Here is a 21,705-nt window from a genome sequence, read left to right on the forward strand (position 1 = left end):
GGACGCGATAATATTGAAGTATATCAAAACTACCTCACGTAGTAGCAGAATAGAACGTTGTTGAAAAGTCTAAAAAGTAAATTGGAACTGGACGATAGGGCTACATGACTTGATAATGAGTTTAAAAGTGAAATACGAACTTTAGAGATTCTTAAAGTGGAAGTAGTCCAAGACCACTTGCGGGGGGACGGTCCGCTGTTGTGATTGTGGGAGTTTGTGATATCATCGATAGACCACAGCTTTGCCGTTTAGTATTGCGCGTTCCGCCGTTTAGACCTCACTCGAGGGATTTTGTCATTGTCTGTCCGATCCGCCGTTTAGTCTTGGCCGTGATGTGATTACAATAACAATAATATAATGAATATTATAGTCAGTCTGTAACTCAATACGGTATTTAGTTCAGTTCGTCGAGTACGAATCACGAGTAGTGTTGTTGTGACTATGTTCAGAAGAAGGTCAGTCTCTACGTTGAGGGTTTATGGCATTATTAGGAAGGGTTGGGGCCGAGGGTCCTATCCAGGGCTCGCTCACCACTATACATGCTATCTCTCCCTAATGATAGTAGCCCCTAACCTAATGACCCCAGCCCCCTACCTAAGGACCCTCACCCCCAAACCTAATGACACTAGCCCTTAACCGTGGGCTGAAATTATTGTGAGCATATAGCAACTTTACGGTACGGTATACTTACGGTACGTAACCACACCAACCCCGTAGAAAGGTTTCTTGCATAGAACAATTAAGTTATTAAAGAGAAAATTGTGTGCGAGATTACCACTTATTCCACTCTAGCACCCACCCACTGACCCTCTTTTGCCTAGAAGCAGGGTTGCCATACCGTCCTTATTTCTAAGATTTGTCCTTATTTTTAAGGGCAGGTCTTAGAAAACTCAACTGTCCTTATTTTTCAGAAATGTCCTTATTTTCGACTTGTGTCCTTATTTTGTCTTAGTTCCGAGAACTACAGATCTTCGATCGTTTTCCTCTGGTATCCGTGTTGAAAATATTCTAAAATTATGCTTTTGCGTCGTGATTTTATGACATCATGAATAAAAGGGACACCCGTGGTGTAGGCCTACACACCACAGGATTTAGCTTGTAAGTGGTGAGATAGCTAGGGCGCGGCAGCGAGTGGTACAGCAGTTTCGGATTTACCAAGGTATCGCAGCAGACGTCATTTTAGCAGTAAACAGCAGTACCGTACCAGGTTTCTGCTGTTTAGTCTACAGCAGAATAAGCTGTGGTAAGGCAGCTTTTATTGTGTAGCGAAAAAGAGAGCAATGCAGTCGACACTTGGGTTAAGAAGTAGTAAAGCTATAAATCATTGATAAATTTATCTAAATTATGTCGCACATATAGTTCTAGCTACTAATAACGTTAAATATGATTAGTTAAAATAAGCAACCGTAAAAACGTTATTTGTGACGATTATGGGAGAGAATTCAAAGGTATCAAACGAAGCTTGAAGGGCGAATGTTTCGCACATTGCAATATCTGCAATTGTGAAATTAACCTGGAGGTTATATGAAAGAACGCTATTTGAATTCACACAGAGTTGCACAAAACTAATGCTGATCTAAATTTTTGGCTGTCCTTATTTTTGGGTCCATTTCGATGGAAACCCTGCCTAGAAGCTAGGACAGGGTGTCCAACCTTTTTGACCAAAGAGCCATATTCTGTTAACGAAATATTACATGGGCCACTTGATTCACTGGTCAACACATATTTTTAGGCAGTCAAAGTAAGAGTGGTTTTGAGGGGTTCTGAAGGGCACTGATTCCGAATATGACCATAGTTTTTTCAAATTGGCTCTTGTTGTGGAGATAACCCATAGTGCTATCTTGACCAAAATCTCCTAGATATAAAATCGGCTCAGTCGTACTTCGAAGTTCAGAAATTCAATACTTGTTATTGTTACACACAGAAGGCTCTTTTATATCAAAATACAGCAACAGCATTATATTTAGGGTTAATCGATTTATTTTAGTTGGAGACTTTCACGGATAGGCTATCATGTACAAGTACATGAATAAACTCCAGTCGTGTATAATGTATATAAGTATTTACCTAGATACTCAAATACCGTGGCATTAATTTAATCAGTTTTACGTCAACCACCTAATGCAAATTTGAAATAATCAATCAAAAAACTTTTTCCCGATCCTGGGCAGTCACGGATTGAATTGATAGGTTGCCTAAAAAGACGCTACTCACCAAATCTGGCTCAATTCCAACGAGTGTACGTCGACACAGGGCTAATTGCAATTTTGACTTTAATATGAAAAATACAAATTCAAATTTTACCGTCGACTCCATGACATTGTGTAGCTGTGTATAAAAACGATGCAAAACAAATTCTACGCAATCCCGAACCGAAGAAGCCAAGTTATTTGAGTTTTTCATTCATAATTCTGGGATTTTCCACCATCCATGCTATTTTCCAAATCCGACACTTTCAGCTGCAATAACTTCGCTGCGTGTTGGACTTGCGTCAAATTTGTTTTGCATCGTTTTTGGAGACAGCTAAACAATGCCATGGGGTTGATGGTAATAAAATTGGCCCGAGTCCGCGTATAGTGGTTGAAATTGAGCCAAATTTGGTGTGCAGCGTTTTTTAGGCATCCTAACAATTTAATCAGTGAATACCCGCCTCCTGGGTCCAAGAAAAAACGTTATTTTTGAACAACTCTAGTGCACAGCTGTGTACTATACTATACTATACTATGCGCATCTGTATACTACAATACGACCAATCCAGGTTTAAAGGCATCCACGGAAAATAGTATTGGAACTATAGAGCGAGTCTTTATTTGTTTTATTCATCCAAAATACCTAACAAGCAGACGATATGATCAATCGAGATTGACAGCCGTACACAGTGTGAAAATTGCATCAATATTGTAATTGAATATCTTAACTTTCAGCGACAAGAAGGATCATACAATTTCAGTGCTCAAAAATCATCTCACACAATTTGACTCTAATCGTAGAAGTAACACTTGATCCAGATTCAAGTACGGGTCTTGAATCATTGTGCCGGGCCAGAGTAATGAGTTGATTATCTGTTGGTGATTTGTGATAGATAGTACATTCAGTAGCGATCATTTCTAAATTCTAACTATTCATCATGACTTGAAATGTCGTTTAGGTGATACTTAGAGAGTAGTGGAAGATTAGAGGACATGCATTCCGGTGTCAAAAATCATGAGTGTGATGTATGTGGGAAAATATTTACTCAAAAGTGTAACCTGACGCGTCATATGGAGATGCATGTTGGCATGAAAAACCATGAATGTGATGTGTGTGGAAAAGCTTTCACCCAGAAGGGAGACCTGATGTTTCATGTGGACATACATGCTGGCGTCAAAAATCATGAATGTGCTGTGTGTGGAAAAGCATTTACTCGGAAGGGTAACCTCAAACTCCATATGGAGATGCATGCTGGCGTCAAAAACCATGAATGTGCTGTGTGTGGAAAAGCATTTACTCGGAAGGGTAACCTCAAACTCCATATGGAGATGCATGCTGGCGGCAAAAACCATGAATGTGCTGTGTGTGGAAAAGCATTTACTAGGAAGGGTGACCTGAAGCTTCATATAAAGATGCATGTTGGCGTCAAAAATCATGAATGTTGTGTTTGTGGAAAAGCATTTACTCAGAATGGTCACCTGAAGCTTCATGTGGAGATGCATGCTGGCGTAAAAAATCATGAATGTGGTGTTTGTGGGAAAGCATTTACTCAGAATGGTCATCTGAAGCTTCATATGAAGATGCATGCTGGCGTCAAAAATCATGAATGTGCTGTGTGTGCGAAAGCATTTATTCGGAAGCGTGACCTGAAGCTTCATATAAAGATGCATGCTGGCGTCAAAAATCATGAATGTGGTGTTTGTGGAAAAGCATTTACTCAGAATGGTCACCTGAAGCTTCATATGGAGATGCATGGTGGCGTCAAAAATCATGAATGTGGTGTTTGTGGGAAAGCATTTACTCAGAATGGTCATCTGAAGCTTCATATGAAGATGCATGCTGGCGTCAAAAATCATGAATGTGCTGTGTGTGCGAAAGCATTTACTCAGAAGGGTGAGCTGAAGCGTCATATGAAGATACATGCTGGCGTCAAAAATCATTAATGTACTGTGCGTGGAAAATCATTTCCTCACCAGAGTAACCTCAATCTTCATATGAAGATGCATGCTGGCGTCAAAAATCATGAATGTGCTGTATGTGGAAAAGCATTTACTCAGAAGGAAGACCTCAAGCTTCATATGAAGATCCATGCTGGCGTCAAAAATCATGAATGTGCTGTGTGTGAAAAAGCATTTACTCAGAAGGGTAACCTTGAGCGTCATGTAGAGATGCATGCTGGTGTCAAAAATCACGAATGTGCTGTGTGTGGGAAAGCGTTTACTCAGAAGGGTCACCTGAAGCTTCATATGCGGATGCATGATGGCATCAAAAATCATCATGTGATGTGTGTGAGAAAGCATTTACTGAGAAGACAACCCGGACATATGCGGATGTATGCTTGCATGAAAAATCATCTTGTCTGCAATATTGGCAACAAAGCTTGAACATGCCCCAGGTCTAGTGGCATTACAGTCCAAATATACCCTATACGTAATGCTGTCCGGTCGCTGGCATGCAATGTAACAATCGCTAGGTACAACTATGTACTCATCCGTTAATCATGTGTTTCGCATCTATCCGTATGTTATTTATCCATAGTCGAACGCTTCCCTAGACACTCGGCCGCGTCTGGCGTCTGAACGGGCTCAGCTTCTGCTGCACTCGTGTGCATAGTCGTATTGAACTTACTGTACGCCAAATACCCATGTTCAAAGTCCATGGTGAACTTCCGATTAATCTGTTTTTTTTTCATATCAGCTTACTATGTGCACCGAAATCGCGAGAGGTCTTGTTATGAACAGTTACTGGGAGTCCAAATAATCGCTTGAATTCGCTAATGAATCATTGATATTAGTAGTTTCACATATTACTATCAAATATTTAAACTATTCTTCGAAGTTACAATGAAATGTCTGTCCTGACTGCCCTAGTGTGGAGTCATATGACTTTGTCTGAGTCGTGCACTAAAATATTGTGACTCGAATCGAGTCATCACAACCCTGGCAGGTTGGTCAGCCCTGAGCGAGAGTATCGATTTCCAGTGCTTTACAACAAGTGTTTCACATGACATGCTGCTGTGTTTCAAATTGCCATAAATATTGTGTTGCTATTGTTGCAGATTGGTTGTAGTCGTCGAAAATTCAAAAGTCTGTATACATGATAACGTGACGATGACTGGTAATTGGCTATGCTGCCGCATCTGCCCTTTACTGCGGTGTTGTTTCACATACGGCACGGCAAGCATATATGAAAGTTGGGATTGCGTCATACTCGACGGCCCACTGTTCTGAAAATCCATGGTGAGTTGATGAACACTGAGTTGTGTTATACTATTACTCAAAAGTATTCTAGTTGGACATTTTCTGATTCATAATTAGCGGTTTTTATAATTTTCATCAGTTCTAACCAGGCAATCCAATGTACAATGCGAAATGTAATGTACTGATGTAATAAACACAAATAGCTGGATTTCTAAACGCAACGATCAAGTCAGTATAGTTCAATTTAATAATAATTTCATCCTTTCAAAACCACAAGATTATGTTAAAGGTAAGGTAGGAAGGAAGGGAAGTCGAAACGACCGAGTAGTTTTCAACGAAACAACCACCTTCGAATAGAACATTTATATAAGAGGAATGCACGCTGAATTTATGGCATAGACCAGTGGTTCCCAACCTTTTTATCCTAATTCCCCATTTCCGATGTATTCCGTGCCTTCAATCCCCACCTAAAATCTCTATATCCATACCCCCCCTTTAAAGTGCTACCTCCAATAAAATTTTGCAAGACTTTGCTTAGTAAATCGTTAAGATCCCCTGAATTGATCAGTACACAATCAAATTAACGCAGCGGTGAACTGGTAGCCGTAAACGCAGCACCGTAACTGCCGCACCCCAAACCCCCCAATTGGGGGGGGGCCGAGCTCAAAGGGGGCCCAAAATTATTTTGTGAATTAGCATAAATCATAGAGTATTTTTTGAAAATTTATGCAATATTTTCAAAATTTGTTCGCTCCGCGCGCGAATTCGAGTTGTCATTTATCTTTATTATTGGGTATTGGGCCCTTATCGCGCCACGACCCACCAAGACATAGAATCAAGTTTTAGGCCATATAACATGTGACTCCAAGAAATGTGCCAGAACGATCGGCAGCGAGAAAACCTTGGCCGAAAAGGTCTATGCTCTTATGCTGACCGAAGACTTCGTTATATATACAAAATACATAAAGGTTTAATTGTCCATAGGTGCCTAAATGACTGGCGCCGTATGTTCCTGTCTTTGCAATCTGAACCTCACAAGACAAATGCCACCCCGCTGGTAAAAATTTTATGAGAGTGAAGAAATACCAATTTGAAATCGTGTGCGTCTCTTAGTTTAGAAGCCTACGTTTGGGCGATTCTACATTTTTTGATATAGCAGACTGGAAGTCACGAAATAACATTATGTAAGAAGTCATATCGACGGGTCTGCCCGCCCGAAGATGTTTAATTATTATTTACGAGCCCTCCCGTTTTCCAAGACACTTCACTCAGCTCTACCAGTGAATCTAATTACGTGAGTAGAGAGGACAATATATTGATAGCATAATATATATGCAATCGCCGATCTGATTGACCGATTTTATCATAAATTATTGAAAATTTTCGCGCCTCGCGCTGGCTCACAATACAGTACAGATGATTTCGTGACAAACGCGAACAACGTGATGGAGGGGTCGTTTCATCACCCTATGGGAGCACAAGACCCACGTTTTTTGGGCCTGATGAGGTGCTGCTTCGTTCCAGCCAACGGGTATACGCTTGAAGATGTTTAATTATTATTGAGTGGTCCTACCTTTTCCAACACACCTCACTCAGCTCTATCGGCAAATCTGATTACGTGAGCGGAGAGTATAGATAAAAATTGATAACAATATATATGCAATTCCCGATCATACTAACCGATTCAGTCAAGAATTCCGCGCGCTTAGGCGACAAAAGCTGATTCAGTAAACAGGCTATCGTCGGAGGGGGGTCTGGGGTGAAAGCCCCCCAGAAGTTCGGTCTATAACCCTATGGGGGGCCCAAGACCAAAGTTTGGGGGGGGGGGCTGACGAAGTGCTGTTAAGACCCTGGTAAACCGACCTCCATAAATGTATGTATCTACCCCGGCGCGCAGCCAACAGAAAAATAGGAGGGGTTTGAAAATTTTCCAGATGTTGCGGAGTATCATCAATTTAAATACGTAAATGCCGAATAATACATGGGTCAGGTAAACTTCCTGATGTTGACGAACTCATGCGTGCGATATATATATATAAGCTGCGTAAACTACACTTTCTCACAGCACTAAAAGAACTGGAAATAACATAAATATGTACCGTAATTTTCCGAATATAGTGCGCCCCCATGTATAATACGCACCCTTACAATGGCGTGCAAATTCCGGGAAAAAGCCTGTACCCATGCATAGTACGCACCCTGCATTCGCATTACATGAATAGTTGTGTTTCAGTACACGATGTTGTTCTGTTTTGCGAAGTCACTGTCGAACAATCATGACATAACCATGCGATTGTTAAGGCCTGTCGTTGACGCGATGAATCGGCAAGGATTGCCGCGGACGCTTGTAGCAACCAAGCGACCTGATTTCGCTCGCGTACAAACGGCTAACTAACTCAGCAGGCGCTGTGCAGACGACTCTCGTTCATTAGAAACACGCTTTTCGTTAATTGGTAACACCCTTCTCTATTTGGCTGCGTTGTTACACTCTATAATACGGATTACGAGGGCCCAATGGCTAGAGGTGATGCGCGATTTAAACAAACATGAAGAAAGGTGTGATTTCAAGTTTTTGATCGAGGGATTTTTTTCAAGGCTTGCTGTACCCATGTATAATACGCACCCCCTATTTTAGGGCAAAAAATCGGTAAACTTTTGCGCATTATACATGGAAAATTACGGTAATTTCATTTGTAACGGGGCCGGATGTGCTATCAATTATCGAATCTACGATATCCTTTGAATATATATTCAGCAATATGAGCTCTTATTACAACGAATCAGAATTTTTCTATCACTAGGTTTCGTGACCGATGATGGTGTACAAATGAATAAAAACATTTCTGGATATCGCGTGTCGCTATGCAGGCGATTCTCGCTAATTATGGAGGCACTGATAATATAAATCGCAGAATTGCTAATGAGCTATGAAATATTGGGTCGGCATTTCAACACGACGTTTAATAAAGGAGAATATTACTGTAAAGAATTTTTCAAAAGGGAGTCTATTTCCCACCAGAAATCCTGAAATTCTCCACCAGTGGGGAATTCCCCACCGTTTGGGAACCACTGGCATAGACAGGACAACCTCTAGATTTCATTTTCAAAAATTTTTATATAACACTCGTCAACACATATTTTTAGGCAGACAAAGTAAGAGTGGTTTTGGCGGTTCTCAGGGGCACTGATTCCGAATATGACCCAAGTTTTTCCAAATTGGCTCTTGTTGTGGAAATAACCCATGGGGCTATTTTGACCAAAATCCTCCATTTTTGCGGTACTGACTAGATATAAAATCGGCTCAATCGTACTATAAAGTTTAGAAAATCAATATTCTAGTTATTTTTACACGCAGAAGACCCTTTTAAATCAAAATACCGCAACAGCACTATATTTAGGGGTAATAGATTGATCATAGTTACAGATTTTCACGGATATCATGTACTTAAATAAACTCCAGTCATGTACATAAGTATTTACCTAGATGCTCAAATAACGTGGCAATAATTCAATCAGTTTTAAGTCAACCACTTATTGTAAATTTGAAATAATCAGTTGGAATATAATATTATTGATATATTTTAATTCAGAATTGTTTTTTTTGTAAGATTTTTGCCTGTAAGCTATTTAGTGCAGTTTCTTGAAAGGTTCCGGCAATGGTCTGACATAATATGTTCAATTGTTCATCTCATCTGCCCTGATTTCTTTCTTTCGTTGTTCTGATGTCTTTGTAGAACCTCTCCCCTTGCTTATCAACAAGATGATCAGGAAGTATATCCAGATTTCTGAACAGGAAGTGAACTTTTATGCTCATGTTTGTGCTCAAGTGTTCGATATGCAGATACGAATTTTCGGACCAACTGTTTGTGGTTGGGTGCTTTATGATCATCAGAAAAGTTTTAGTTACTAAATCTTGGCAGAAATTTCAGGCAGTGAACTCCTTCCTAATGTGAAATTGGAATCTTTCATCGGTATTCGAATATGCCAGATACCAGACTTGAGCTTCTCGTTTGATAGGGTTACTACTTACTAGGTATACCCATTCACGTTGTTGACTCAGCGAAAAATTATCCATTTACCAGTCAAAAAAAAGGAGACGCATATGAGTATTGTAGTTAGCCTTCCATGGACAAATTTTATAGTTTGATACTCCTCTTTAATCTTGGTAGAATAACCAATTGATACAGGAGAATATGAATTTCTGTTGTGCAAAAGTACAATTTTCATGCTTGACAAATTGCATTTTTGACAAACAAATCTTTCGCATCATGTCATGTTAATATTGATAGAATGACTGAGAATGACATGAGGGTTCTTCATAGTCAATTAGTTATTTATGCGCAGTATAAAATTTGAAAAAGCTACGATTTTCTTCCTATCAAGTGAAATATTTGAGGGTAAATACAATATTTTGGGCTTTTTTAGGGGTATATATATCTTCTGACAAAGAGCCAATCTGACAAAACTAATGTGATATTCCTAATCAGCAACCTCAAAAACCCCAGAAACGGCTCTCAGATGTTCTGCCTAAAAAAAAATTTTAATTTTGTTGACCAGTGTTATAAATCCAATTTTTTCTATCGTAGGAATGTCGCTTCTACCGGTTGGAATCAAGCCAAATTTGGTGTGCAGTGTTTTGTTAGCCAACCTAACAATTTTGTCATGTAGCCAGTGAAATTTGAAGAAAAATGATTCTTGTTGTTGAACTCCCTGACGCACAAATTAGTATTTCAGCATTCATAGACTTTGAAATAGATATAGTATATGAAACATACTACTTGATCAAGTGAAACTAGTAAATAAATCCACCCGAGTACTACGGAAAAGCAGAATTACTAACTAATGACCTCTTCTAGTGGGACAATAGATGTGTCAAGCGTGATAAGGGGTGATAAGTAGGGCAATTTTTTTTTTGACATGTTAAAAAAAGTCAAAATTAGGTCAAAATTGTAGCGTTAAGTCAAAATTAGGTCAAAATTGTTTAAAAAGTTGAAACTTTTTTGCAACCTGCATTTCGTTTGTATAGTAGATTTTGCACTGTCGGTGAACTTATTATTTGACATTTTACAGCTTGTAGCCTACTTTATAGGCCTACTGTTGTAGACGGCCCATGGTCTGCTCATTGTGAATCATAAACATTCAAATGAAACAAATAGGCTGATGTGGTGTTTGGTCAATGTGCCTCAATATCCTAACTGAAGCAAGACTGCGTGGGCATTGCATGGTTCTTATATCAAGAAACGCATGATGAAAAATTGTGATGTAGATAGCATTTTCAAAATGAAGCAACATGGTGTGTCACCAGCAGTGTACGCACAACTTCAGTGCTGTCAGCCAAAAAGGCAACAACTGCTGCTGTTGATCGTTCTTTCTCCATTTTTGGCAAGCTACTTAGTAAGGACAGACACTTTCTACCCGAGAATGTAGGAAAGTTTTTTTCGTTGTACTACAACAAATTTTAATTATTTCTACCATAATTCGTGATGTAACTACTGGAATTCTTCATTGGGCCAGATTTCGTCGAAATACTAGTTTTTTCATCTAAAAATATGTCAGTTTTCAAGCCAAAAAAGTGTTTTAGGCCTAAATACTTCATAAGGACAGACAGTTCCAACCAGAAATGAAGATAAGTAGTACAATTTTCACAATAGGTGCGAAAACACCTAATTTGCATACGTGAGGTCAAAATTTGGTCAAAATTCAGTTTTTTTAGGGCAAAAAATGTCAAAATTTTGTTTTGTTAGGTCAAAATCTTCCGTTTTTTAGGTCAAAAAAAAATTGCCCTAGTGATAAGTGTTAGGTTTCAACTCGAGTCGAGTATTCGATTATCACTCATTATGGCCTTTTATGCCACCACAATGACTATAATGCCAATTCTAGATCACATTCAAGATTTGGTATTTTTCAACCATACCGATGTGATTGCACTTTGTGACGAAGCTGTGAGTGATCACGAATTCACAGATATGTCATTTCCACTAATGTGTGCAGCATAGTTGCTTAAGAATAACTTTTTTCGGATCCTGGGCAATCACAGATTAAATTGTTAGGTTGCCTAAAAAGACGCTGCTCACCAAATCTGGCTCAATTCCAACCAGTATACGTCGGCGCACGGCCAATTGAAATTTTTGACTCTATTATGAAAAATATAAATTCAAATTTTACTGTCGACTTCATGGAACTGTTTAGCTGTCTACAAAAACAAAACAAATTCTACGTAATCCCAGCTCATAGAAGCGAAATTATATTAGTTTTTCATTCATAAATCTGGGAGTATCCACCATCTATGCTATTTTCCAAATCCGAAATTTTCAGCTGCAATAACTTTGCTTCTACGGGTTGGACTAGCGTCAAATTTGTTTTGCATCGTTTCTGGAGACAGCTAATCAATTTCCTGCGGTTGATAAAATTTACTTGTTATAGTAAATTCGAAAATTCAAATTGACTCTGCGTCAGCGTATACTGGTTGAAATTGAGCCAAATTTGGTATGAAGCGTATTTTAAGCAGTCTAATAACAGGATCAGTAAATCCTCGACATCCGAAAAAAAAGTTTTTTTTTAACAACCCTAGTGTACGGCGGTTTCATATACTACAATACGACTAATCCAGGTTTAAAGGCCTCCACGGAGGAAAATCGTATCGGAACTATAGAACGAGTCTGTATTTGTTTTTTCCAGCGAAAATACCAAATAAACAGGCGATATGATCAGTCGAGATTCACAGCCGTATGCAGTGTGAAAATTGCATTGCATGTAATTGGATATCTCAAATTTTAGCGACAAGATCATATAATTTCAGTGCTCGAAAATATCATATCTCACTATTCGACTCTAATCGTTAGAATTACCGTAATTTTCCATGTATAATGCGCAAAATTTTACCGATTTTTTGCCCTAAAATAGGGGGGTGCTTATTATACATGGGTACAGCAAGCCTTGAAAAAAAAATCCCTCGATCAAAATCTTGAAATCACGCCTCTCTTCATGTTTGTTTAGATCGCGGATCACCTCTAGCCATTGAGCCCCGTAATTCGTATTATCGAGTGTAACGCGCTGCCAAATAGAGAGTCATGTTGCCAATTAACGAAAAGCGTGTTTCTAATTAACGAGTGTCGTCTGCAAAGCACGCGATCTCTTGCTGAGTTGATTTGCCGTTTGTACACGAGTGAAATTAGGTCGCTGAATGCTACTGGCGTGCGCGGCAATCCTTGTTGATTCATCGCGTCCTTGTTGATGCATCGCGTCAACGACAGGCCGTAACAATCTCATACACAAAAGGCCATGTACGCAAGATATAATCGCTTGGGTAATCAGTCGCATCTCCAACTGGACTGGTGCGCCCGACATAACCGTTGGCCTAAGCAATCGCATCTGTAATTGTAATAGGCCACGTGCGCAAGATGTCGTGTGTCGCTAGCCTGGGCTATCGCGTCGCCAACCTCAAAGGCTTTGGCTACTATCTACTCTCGTTTAGAGACAATGCCGTTAATTGTAATATGATTACTAATCACTGATACTAATCGTTGTTTGGCGATCATTATGTCATGATTGTTCGACAGTGACATCGCAAAACAGAACAACATCGAATACTAAACCGCAACTATTCATGTACTCATGTACTGCAAATGCAGGGTACGTACTATACATGGGCACAGGCTTTTTCCCAGAATATACACGTCATTTTAAGGGTGCGTTTTATGCATGGGGGCGCACTATATTCGGAAAATTACGGTAATACTCGATCCAGATTCGAGTACGGTTCTCGAGTCATTGTTCCCGGCCATAGTGATATAGTTGATTAGAGTTAACAGTCTTTGTTACAAACTCTGTTGGTAATTTGTGCCCAACATTTTGAGCCTAAAGGACTTCACGTAGGATGTTATCTCAATTGCTATATATACACAGTTCATTTAGTAGTGATCATATCAACAAGTGAGAGACACACAGACTCTAATATTCTAACGATTCATCATACCTTGAAATGACGTTTAGGTGATATTTACGAGAGTAGTGGAGGATTAGAGGATATGCATACTGTTGTCAAAAATCATGAATGTGTTGTGTGTGGGAAAGCATTTACTCAGAAATGGAACCTGAAGCTTCATATAGAGATGCATGCTGGCGTCAAGAACCATGAATGTAATGTTTGTGGAAAAGCTTTTACTCAGAAAGGAGGCCTGAAGCTTCATATGGAGATGCATGCTGGCGTCAAAAATCATGAATGTGCTGTGTGTGGAAAATCATTTACGCAGAAGGGTGACCTCAAGAATCATATGAAGATGCATGGTGGAGTCAAAGATCATGAATGTGCTGTGTGTGGGAAAGCATTTACTCGGAAGGGAGACCAGAAGCTTCATATGGAGATGCATGCTGGCGTCAAAAATCATGAATGTGCTTTATGTGGAAAATCATTTACTCAGATGGGTAACCTCAAATTTCATTTGGACATGCATGCTGGCGTCAAGAACCATGAATGTGATGTGTGTGGCAAAGCTTTTACTCTGAAGCAAGTCCTCAAGTGTCATATGGACATGCATGCTGGCGTCAAAGTTCATGCATGTGCTGTCTGTGGAAAATCATTTACCCAGAAGGGTCACCTCAAGCGTCATATGGAGCTTCATGCTGGCATCAAAAATCATGAATGTGATGTCTGTGGAAAAGCATTTACTCACAAGGTTAGCCTCAAGCTTCATATGGAGATACATGCTGGCATCAAAAATCATGAATGCGCTGTATGTGGAAAAGCATTTATTCTGAAGGGTAGCCTCAAGCGTCATAAGGAGATGCATGTTGGCGTAAAATATCATGAATGTGCAGTGTGTGGAAAATCATTTACTCTACAGAGTAGCCTTAAGCGTCATATGAAGTTGCATGCTGGCGTCAAAAATCATGGATGTGCTGTGTGTGGGAAGGCATTTACTGAGAAGGGTCACCTGAAGCTTCATATGAAGATGCATGTTGGCGTCAAGAATCATGGATGTAGTGTGTGTGGCAAAGCTTTTACTCAGAAGGGAGGCCTCAAGCTTCATATGGACATGCATTCTGGCATCAAAAATCATGAATGTACTGTATGTGGAAAAGCTTTTATTCTGAAGGGTAGCCTCGAGCGTCATAAGGAGATGCATGTTGGCGTAAAATATCATGAATGTGCAGTGTGTGGAAAATCATTTACTCTACAGAGTAGCCTTAAGCGTCATATGAAGTTGCATGTTGGCGTCAAAAACCATGAATGTAGTGTGTGTGGCAAAGCTTTTACTCGGAAGGGAGGCCTCAAGCTTCATATGGACATGCATTCTGGCATCAAAAATCATGAATGTGCTGTGTGTGGGAAAGCATTTACCCATAAAGGTAACCTCAAGCCTCATATCAAGATGCATGTTGGCATCAAAAATCATGAATGTGACTGAGAAGACAACCCTTACCGGACATATGTGCATCAGGGATCAAACTTCAATCTTATTGTGTAAAGTGCTTTTGATTGTTTTGCAAAGAATCACCTCATGCGTTTGAATAGCAAACCGATGCTTGAGGAGGCACGGAAGAAAAATTTTCGCAAGATCCGTAAACTGACCTCGAAGGCTTCTGCTCAATGCTAGGCCAGTGTTCGATTTCCCATTTTGACGTCACCATCACAACTGTGACATCCTGGTCATTATTTTTATGTTGTTTCCTAATAAACATGAACAAAACACATGTCCTGGATGTTTTCTCAGTACTCTTTCTAGGTACATGGTTGCATCGACATCGGCCTGCTATCGGTCGCTCCTTAAAACCGTGTCCCATCCCGAAGTTCTAGATATCCCTGATGTGCATGCATGCTTGCATGAAAAATCGTAAATGTGGTATATGAGGGAAGGCATTTACTCAGAAGAGTCACTTCGAACTCCGTATGATTATCCTTGCTGACATCAAAAATCTTGTCTGCAATATTGACAATAAAGCTCGAACATGCCACAGACAAGATGGCCGTGGCCTAGTGGCGTTACAGTCCAAATATAACTCATACGTAATGCCGTCCAGTCGCTGGCATGCATTATCTGTTTACGAAAGCGACCAGCAATCGCTGGCTGCAACTGCGCACTCATCCGTTAATCACGTGTTGCGCATCTATCTGTAGGTTTGTTATCTGAAGTCGAACGCTTCGAAGACACTCACCCGCGTCTGGCGTCTGAGCGGGTTCAACTTCTGTTGCACTCACGGGCATAGTCGTATTGAACTTACTGGACGCCAAATACCCATGTTCAAAGTCCATTTCTGGTGAACTCCCGACTAATCTATTTTCGACATACCGGTATCAGCTTACTATGTGCACCGAAATCACGAGGAGTTTTGTTATGAACAGGTACTGGGAGTCAACATGATCGCTTGAACTCACTAATGAATTTCGTCATTAATATCAGTAGTTTCATATAATACATCGAATTTTAAATGTTGAAGGGGGTGTTTTCAAAAATATAGGGCAAGTTATGAATGGTGATACATCTTCGGACTTTTTGCATGCTGTATTTTCTTGATCTCCCATTTTTCTCTGCTGTTTGCATCTGTCCTGTGGAAACAGGCGCGTAGACGGGGGTGCGGGGGAATCGGTGACCAATATCCGCCGCTCCCAAGCTCAGATATCCCTCCTCTTGAATCCAAAATCTAGCTACTATATTAAAATCGAAAATTTAACGAAGTCGTAATTAATCGCGCATAGCCCGAACGAAATCTCTTTTTCAATTAAAATCTCTCAAAAATTCGGGAGCAAATTCACAAATTCAATTTGCATGCTGACGGCCGCCAACACATACTAAGTGAATTATGTGTTGACGGCCGCTGGAAATTCTGTCTACGGCCGCAGATTGCAGGCTTGTAACAAAGTCACAAGGTTCCGAATCGCATGATAATAGACGAGATACCAATATTGTGTTAACTTTACTATTCTTCGAAGTTACAATGAAATATCTGTCCTTGCCGTCCTAGTGACGAGTCAGTCACTAAAATATTTGGACTCAAGTCGAGTCATTACAACCCTGGCAGGCTTCTCAGCCCTGATCGAGAGTATTGATTTACAGTGCTTTACAACAAGAGTTTCACATGACATGCTGTTGTGTTTCAAATTGCCATATATATTGTGTTGCCGTTGTTGCAGATTAGTTATAGTCGTCGAGAATTCAAAAGTTCTGCATACAGAATAACGTGACAATGACTGGCTATGCTGCTGCATCAGCCCTTTATAGCGGTAGTGTTTCACATAGGGCAAGCATATACGAAAGTTGGGATTGCTGCAGACTCGACGCCCCACTGTTCTGAAAATCCATGGTGAGTTGATGAATGCCGAGTTGCGCTATACCAGTGCTTTTCAACCTTTTTGAGCTTCATTCGCACTTTTTTTGTAAAATAAATTTCATTTGCACAAACTAACCGAATATTATTATACAAAAGAAGAGGAAAATACAACATTTATTTTTACAGATGTGCAACAAATTGGTTCCAATCTATCTTAAGCTATCAAGTATGTCATTAAATAGGCTACTATTTTCGCTTGTTTTGATTTCAACTATTTCACTAAAACCCTTTTACTATAGTGTTTGGATGACCAGGTCTTGAAGTCTGTTCTGCACTCCTATCCAACATACAGCGTATTTTTCAAGAGTGAAAAATGCTTGCTGGACAAAATCGATTTTCAGATCTGAAAAAGAAGTCTAGGAGGCTCCTGTATGTCGGAAGTGTGAATAACTCGACTGTTTGTGTTGAGGCTAAAGCCTTATGTCTTGGAATATAAGGTCAAAATGATCAAGGAGAGTAGGCACATTTGAGCTCACTACCTTATGACACGCTGCTACAACTTGTTTATCGCTTTCCCATTTTATGTCACGCGAGAATGTGGTAATAGCAAATAAACTCACGATACTGGGTGTTCTGCACTTTAGCTCAATCTAGCTTGAGATTTCATTACTGTTTAATAACGTTATAGCAGTTATTTAGGGTGGAGGCCAAAAAGCTGAGTAAAAACATCCTGGATTTTCGCTTAATCTGCGAGTTCCAAGATCTCCCGATTTAGAAGTAGACTATCCGCACGCCAAAATATTGGATGTTCGTGCGAAGTTAGTAGATCTACAAATCCAGGATGTAGGACGCTATTGCGTCAAAATGACGCAAAATGTAGTGATCCGTGGAAGGTTGCCATGTCAATCAATCGACTTCGTAGTAAATATTGCTTCAATGGCAATGCTGATTGGAAATGTTGTCGATTTTGGTCATGTGCTATGAATGCCGTCGTTTCCTAGGTAGACTTATGGAATTGATTTGAAGCCACTTTGCAGCTTTAATGCATATTACTCAGTAGTTTATTCACAGTTATAAGTTCTAAAGACGGCATTGCAAACTGGTACTGTTGTTATTACTGTCTGTAGTATGGATATTTTGGACATCGTAGATGTCAGTTCGGACAACGAGAATACAATTGTTATGCCCAGGCATTACTTGGCAGACATATCGGACTCATTTGTAAAATACCAAGAAAATGAATTCGACGATGACCGCTACAGATTTTACAAGGGAGCTACGGTAATTCTATTGGACATGATTAAAGACAGCCCATGGTTGGATGTACGGTGCCAAGCTTTGCACCCCATGATGCAATTACTCTGTGCTCTCCGATTTTTTGCTTCGTCGTTTTCAACAAACAGATGCTGATTTGATTGGTGTGTAAGCCGGACAACTGCACGCCGAATAATCCACTGCATTTCTCGGGCATTATCAGAGAATAGAGAAAATTTATCCCACGATTGGATGATTCGTTACCAACAAAGAGTGATTTCTTTGACATACTGGAGTTCCAAATGTCATCGGTTGCATTGATGGTACCCATATCCCAATAAAGTCCCCAGGTGGCTCTGTACCAGAAAATTTATCGTTGCAGGAAGGAATATTTTTCTTCGAACTGTCAAATGGACTGCAATGCCAAGAGAATACCGGTAGTGACTATTGCTGTTGTGCTGGGAGACAAAGGCTCTATGCTCTAAAAATGTACCTGATGACTCCATTAACAAATCCACAGCTTGCACAAGAAAAAAAATACAGCTATATGTACTCAAAGACATGCATGCTGATCGAGCAATGCTTTTGCGTTCTGAAACAGCGTTTCCAGATGTTGCTAAATCCTATGCGAATGCAAATCGAAAACACTGTCCTGGCAATAATTGCAACCATATGTTTGCACAATTTTGCTACAAAAACCAATGAGCCAGTTCCTGATATTGCAGTTACTCCCGAGGAAGCTACGGATATAACATCTGAAGTTATATACACTAACGCAATAGCCTATCTTGAAAATAAGATCAACACATATTTCTACTAATTATGTTTATTTTAAAATTTTAACGAACACAGTAAACCGTGCTGGTGTAAAAATAATAAAGAGAATGAAATGTGCATGACTTCGTGGAATGAAAGATTTAACTAAAATTGCACTGTAGGTAATAAACAAAGAGCAGTGTCCCATTATTTGTATTCAAATTGACAAATATGAATTGAAAAAATGTACCAAAATATTTGCGCCATCGACAATACCTATAAGGCGAGGAACACTTGGCAGGCGGGCACAATGAAATATTATAAAGAAATGTTGCATTTCAAAAATGTGCACCGTCAATAATACCTATAGCAATATTCCCTCTAAGATACTCAAATGTGCAGTGCTGACATGGTCTCTGCGCACAGAAAATCCAAGTTGCGCACGAAAAAATCCGAAGTGATGACTTTTTTTACAGACGTTTACGCACTGTTGTCCAAGGGTCTGTAGTGAGTTGCTGAGTGTGCGCAAACTCGTCGAAAATTAGAGGGGACGGGCAGGCAGGCACAATGCAGGCAGGCAGGGACAATGAAATATTATAAAGAAATGCAGCTTTTCAGAAAATGAGTATTCGGCTATTTACATAACTTGACAGGAAGGCACAAAGAAATAATTGAACACAGAAATATTGCATTACAGATGTCACTAATTCCTCAATTGTCCAAGTTCTAATCTATATTTTTCCATTTTTATCGCATGTTCTTCGATACGCATTTCGAATTCTTGCTTTCTGAAATATCTTTCTTCGTCTCTCATGTCTTTTCTTTCTTTGAGCTCCTCAATCTTTGACACCACCAGTTTAATTCTCAGCTCATTGTTTTTCTGAATTAAAAGAAGTTCATAGTGACTCTGCGATGAGGTAGTAACCTATGATTAAACTAAAACTTGTATTAGGAAGCTAATCACAAAGAAATCATTTGGAAATTCTCCCTGCCTTGTTGGCTGATATTTTTTCCTCTAATGGCTGATATCAATATCTGTTTCCAAGTGGGGTATCCATTCGATATGAGCGGTGAACCAATAATCGGTCAGTCTCTAGTCATTAAAAGCTTGTAATTCTGCAACCAGCTGATCATAAAGTGCAGAATTGGTAGTTTTCATTGTATTGTATATGTATACTAGAGGCCGACTGATATTGGAGTTTTGGGCCGATACCGATAAAACCAATATCTAACCCCTTCACCGATAACGATAACCACTATAGCCTATATTCAAATTGTGTGGAATACCTTAAAATGCGCATTTGAAAACCTTCAGGGCATCTCTTTGAACAGCTTTACAGCCAATGCTATACTTGGACAGGAAATAAACTAGAAAGGGTGTATCAGGACACCTGTAAAGTGTAATATATGTGAAATATATCAATATTCTCAGTCTAGTGGTCAAAGATTATAGTTTATGGACTTCCTATCACCATGCTGTGACCTCACGAAAACTGCCCATATATATTTATTTCCAATGGCCGATACCAATAATTCTTCCAAAGAGTGATATCGAGTCTATATTATCGGCAAAGCGATATAATCGGTCAGGCTCCATTGTATACCATCTTATATCAATTGTTACAGGATTGTAACTATGTGTATTGCACTGGTAATCAGCAATCTTTCGAGCAGTCAAACACCATTTCCAAACTCTATCGTTCGCAGATACACTTCACTAGCAAACTCAGTACAATGTGGGAATTCTTTACATAACAATAGTTGGGGCAGTGGAGCAAAAGTTTGCCAAACTGCAAGATTGTATATTTTGAAATATCAACCCGACATGAAATTCAAATGAGTTTAAGCTACATACCAGGTGGCAGATCGGCAGATCACTTGTCTTGACTGCGATTCCATGTAGCTTGTTTCTGGAAAACATGTGAATGTTTCAGAAGGATTTGAGGCTATACGTATATTTACATATGCACAATGCAAATGCATATTTGCTTCAGTATGGTGGAAAATACTGAAACCGATCATTTGGCGACCAGCAAAAAATCTCATTTTAAAATCGCTGAATGTTATGACAAGAACGTTTGATATCGTGAATGCATTCCCTTGAATCACTGGATAAGAATTCGATATAATATACATCTACACTCATACAACTGATATGTTAGCAAAAAGTAGTGATGAAAATAACAAGAGTTGCCTCAGACACGAACCGATCATCATCATGGGGAACACTTCTCGATGCGGTCAATATATCGAACAAGTTCTCATTACTCTCTCGCAATATAACTTACATGATTGATTTTCTGCAGTAACTACAGACAATACGGTGGAATCACTTTTAAAATGATGTTCAAGTGGCTGATCCTATGCTGGTATGACATCTCTATAAAATTTACTGATATGCGCCACATTATGGATATAATCAATGTCTACAAATTTACCTTGAAATAAATAGCACCATCACCGGGTCAGATACCATATCTTCAGTCACTCTTCCAATTGAATGTTCTGTCTTCAGTCACTCTTCCAATTGAATGTTCTGAAGGCCATAACAGGCATTTTCAGTTTGGGCACTTTCTGTTGTTTTGAAGCAACCTTCAATTACTGTTCTGTTCTTTTGCCATGTTTGGCGATGTAGCATTTCACGGCTTGGTTGATTGTATCCAATGCAAGAGATCGGCGGAACTCATTTATTACATAATTTGTATGCAATTATCATTATCATTAAACATTCTGTAATAACATGATCATCAGTCAATAAGCACAATTGAGTACCGGTAACAAAATATCGTCAACATGCAATCTTCACTATCTTTATAACGAACCTCAGATAAGCAATTCCAATCTACAATGTCCTAACTATTACAAACCTCGCCAAATTTATATGCTTGTGTACATTAATCGAGACTTTAATCCTGGTGGCGACCAGGATCAAGAAGCAGCTATCTATACTCAGTTGGTTGTGGCAGAATCTTACTAATCTACCTTTCTAGTCCGCAGAAAATCCAGCAACGTGCAAAATCGCCATATCTATTATTTG

At 39.5% G+C, this 21,705-nt stretch overlaps 4 protein-coding genes and 1 long non-coding RNA gene across 6 annotated transcripts in view; all 5 read left to right on the plus strand.

Annotated features, from left to right (window-relative positions):
• Positions 1–16,522, plus strand: part of LOC145436130 (uncharacterized) — an 89,865-nt gene extending 73,343 nt beyond the window's left edge. Inside the window, exon 2 of the mRNA XM_080313420.1 lies at positions 15,262–16,522. The gene's annotated coding sequence lies outside the window, so the exon portion shown is untranslated. The remainder of the gene's footprint in view (positions 1–15,261) is intronic.
• LOC145438108 (uncharacterized) lies at positions 1–16,522 on the plus strand. The gene is made up of 2 exons (XM_080315504.1): positions 1–4,130; positions 13,382–16,522. The coding sequence occupies exons 1-2, from the start codon at positions 3,183–3,185 to the stop codon at positions 14,795–14,797; spliced, it is 2,364 nt and encodes a 787-aa protein (XP_080171630.1). The 5' UTR covers positions 1–3,182; the 3' UTR covers positions 14,798–16,522.
• Positions 1–21,705, plus strand: part of LOC145436270 (uncharacterized) — a 192,591-nt gene that overhangs the window by 152,414 nt on the left and 18,472 nt on the right. The gene's annotated exons all lie outside the window — the stretch shown is intronic.
• LOC145436243 (actin-related protein 10-like) overlaps positions 1–21,705 on the plus strand; it is a 103,913-nt gene that overhangs the window by 64,364 nt on the left and 17,844 nt on the right. The window lies entirely within an intron of this gene.
• The window catches only part of LOC145436297 (uncharacterized), a 19,952-nt gene continuing 13,415 nt past the window's right edge, over positions 15,169–21,705 (plus strand). Inside the window, exon 1 of one of the 2 annotated variants that reach the window (XR_013914250.1) lies at positions 15,169–16,691. This is a non-coding gene — a long non-coding RNA (uncharacterized LOC145436297). The remainder of the gene's footprint in view (positions 16,692–21,705) is intronic. The other variant, XR_013914258.1, reaches the window with a different exon arrangement.

This window comes from Botryllus schlosseri, chromosome 1 (genome assembly GCF_051294905.1).
Source record: "Botryllus schlosseri isolate E-star chromosome 1, Bs_hap1, whole genome shotgun sequence".
NCBI classification, from domain to species: domain Eukaryota; kingdom Metazoa; phylum Chordata; class Ascidiacea; order Stolidobranchia; family Styelidae; genus Botryllus; species Botryllus schlosseri.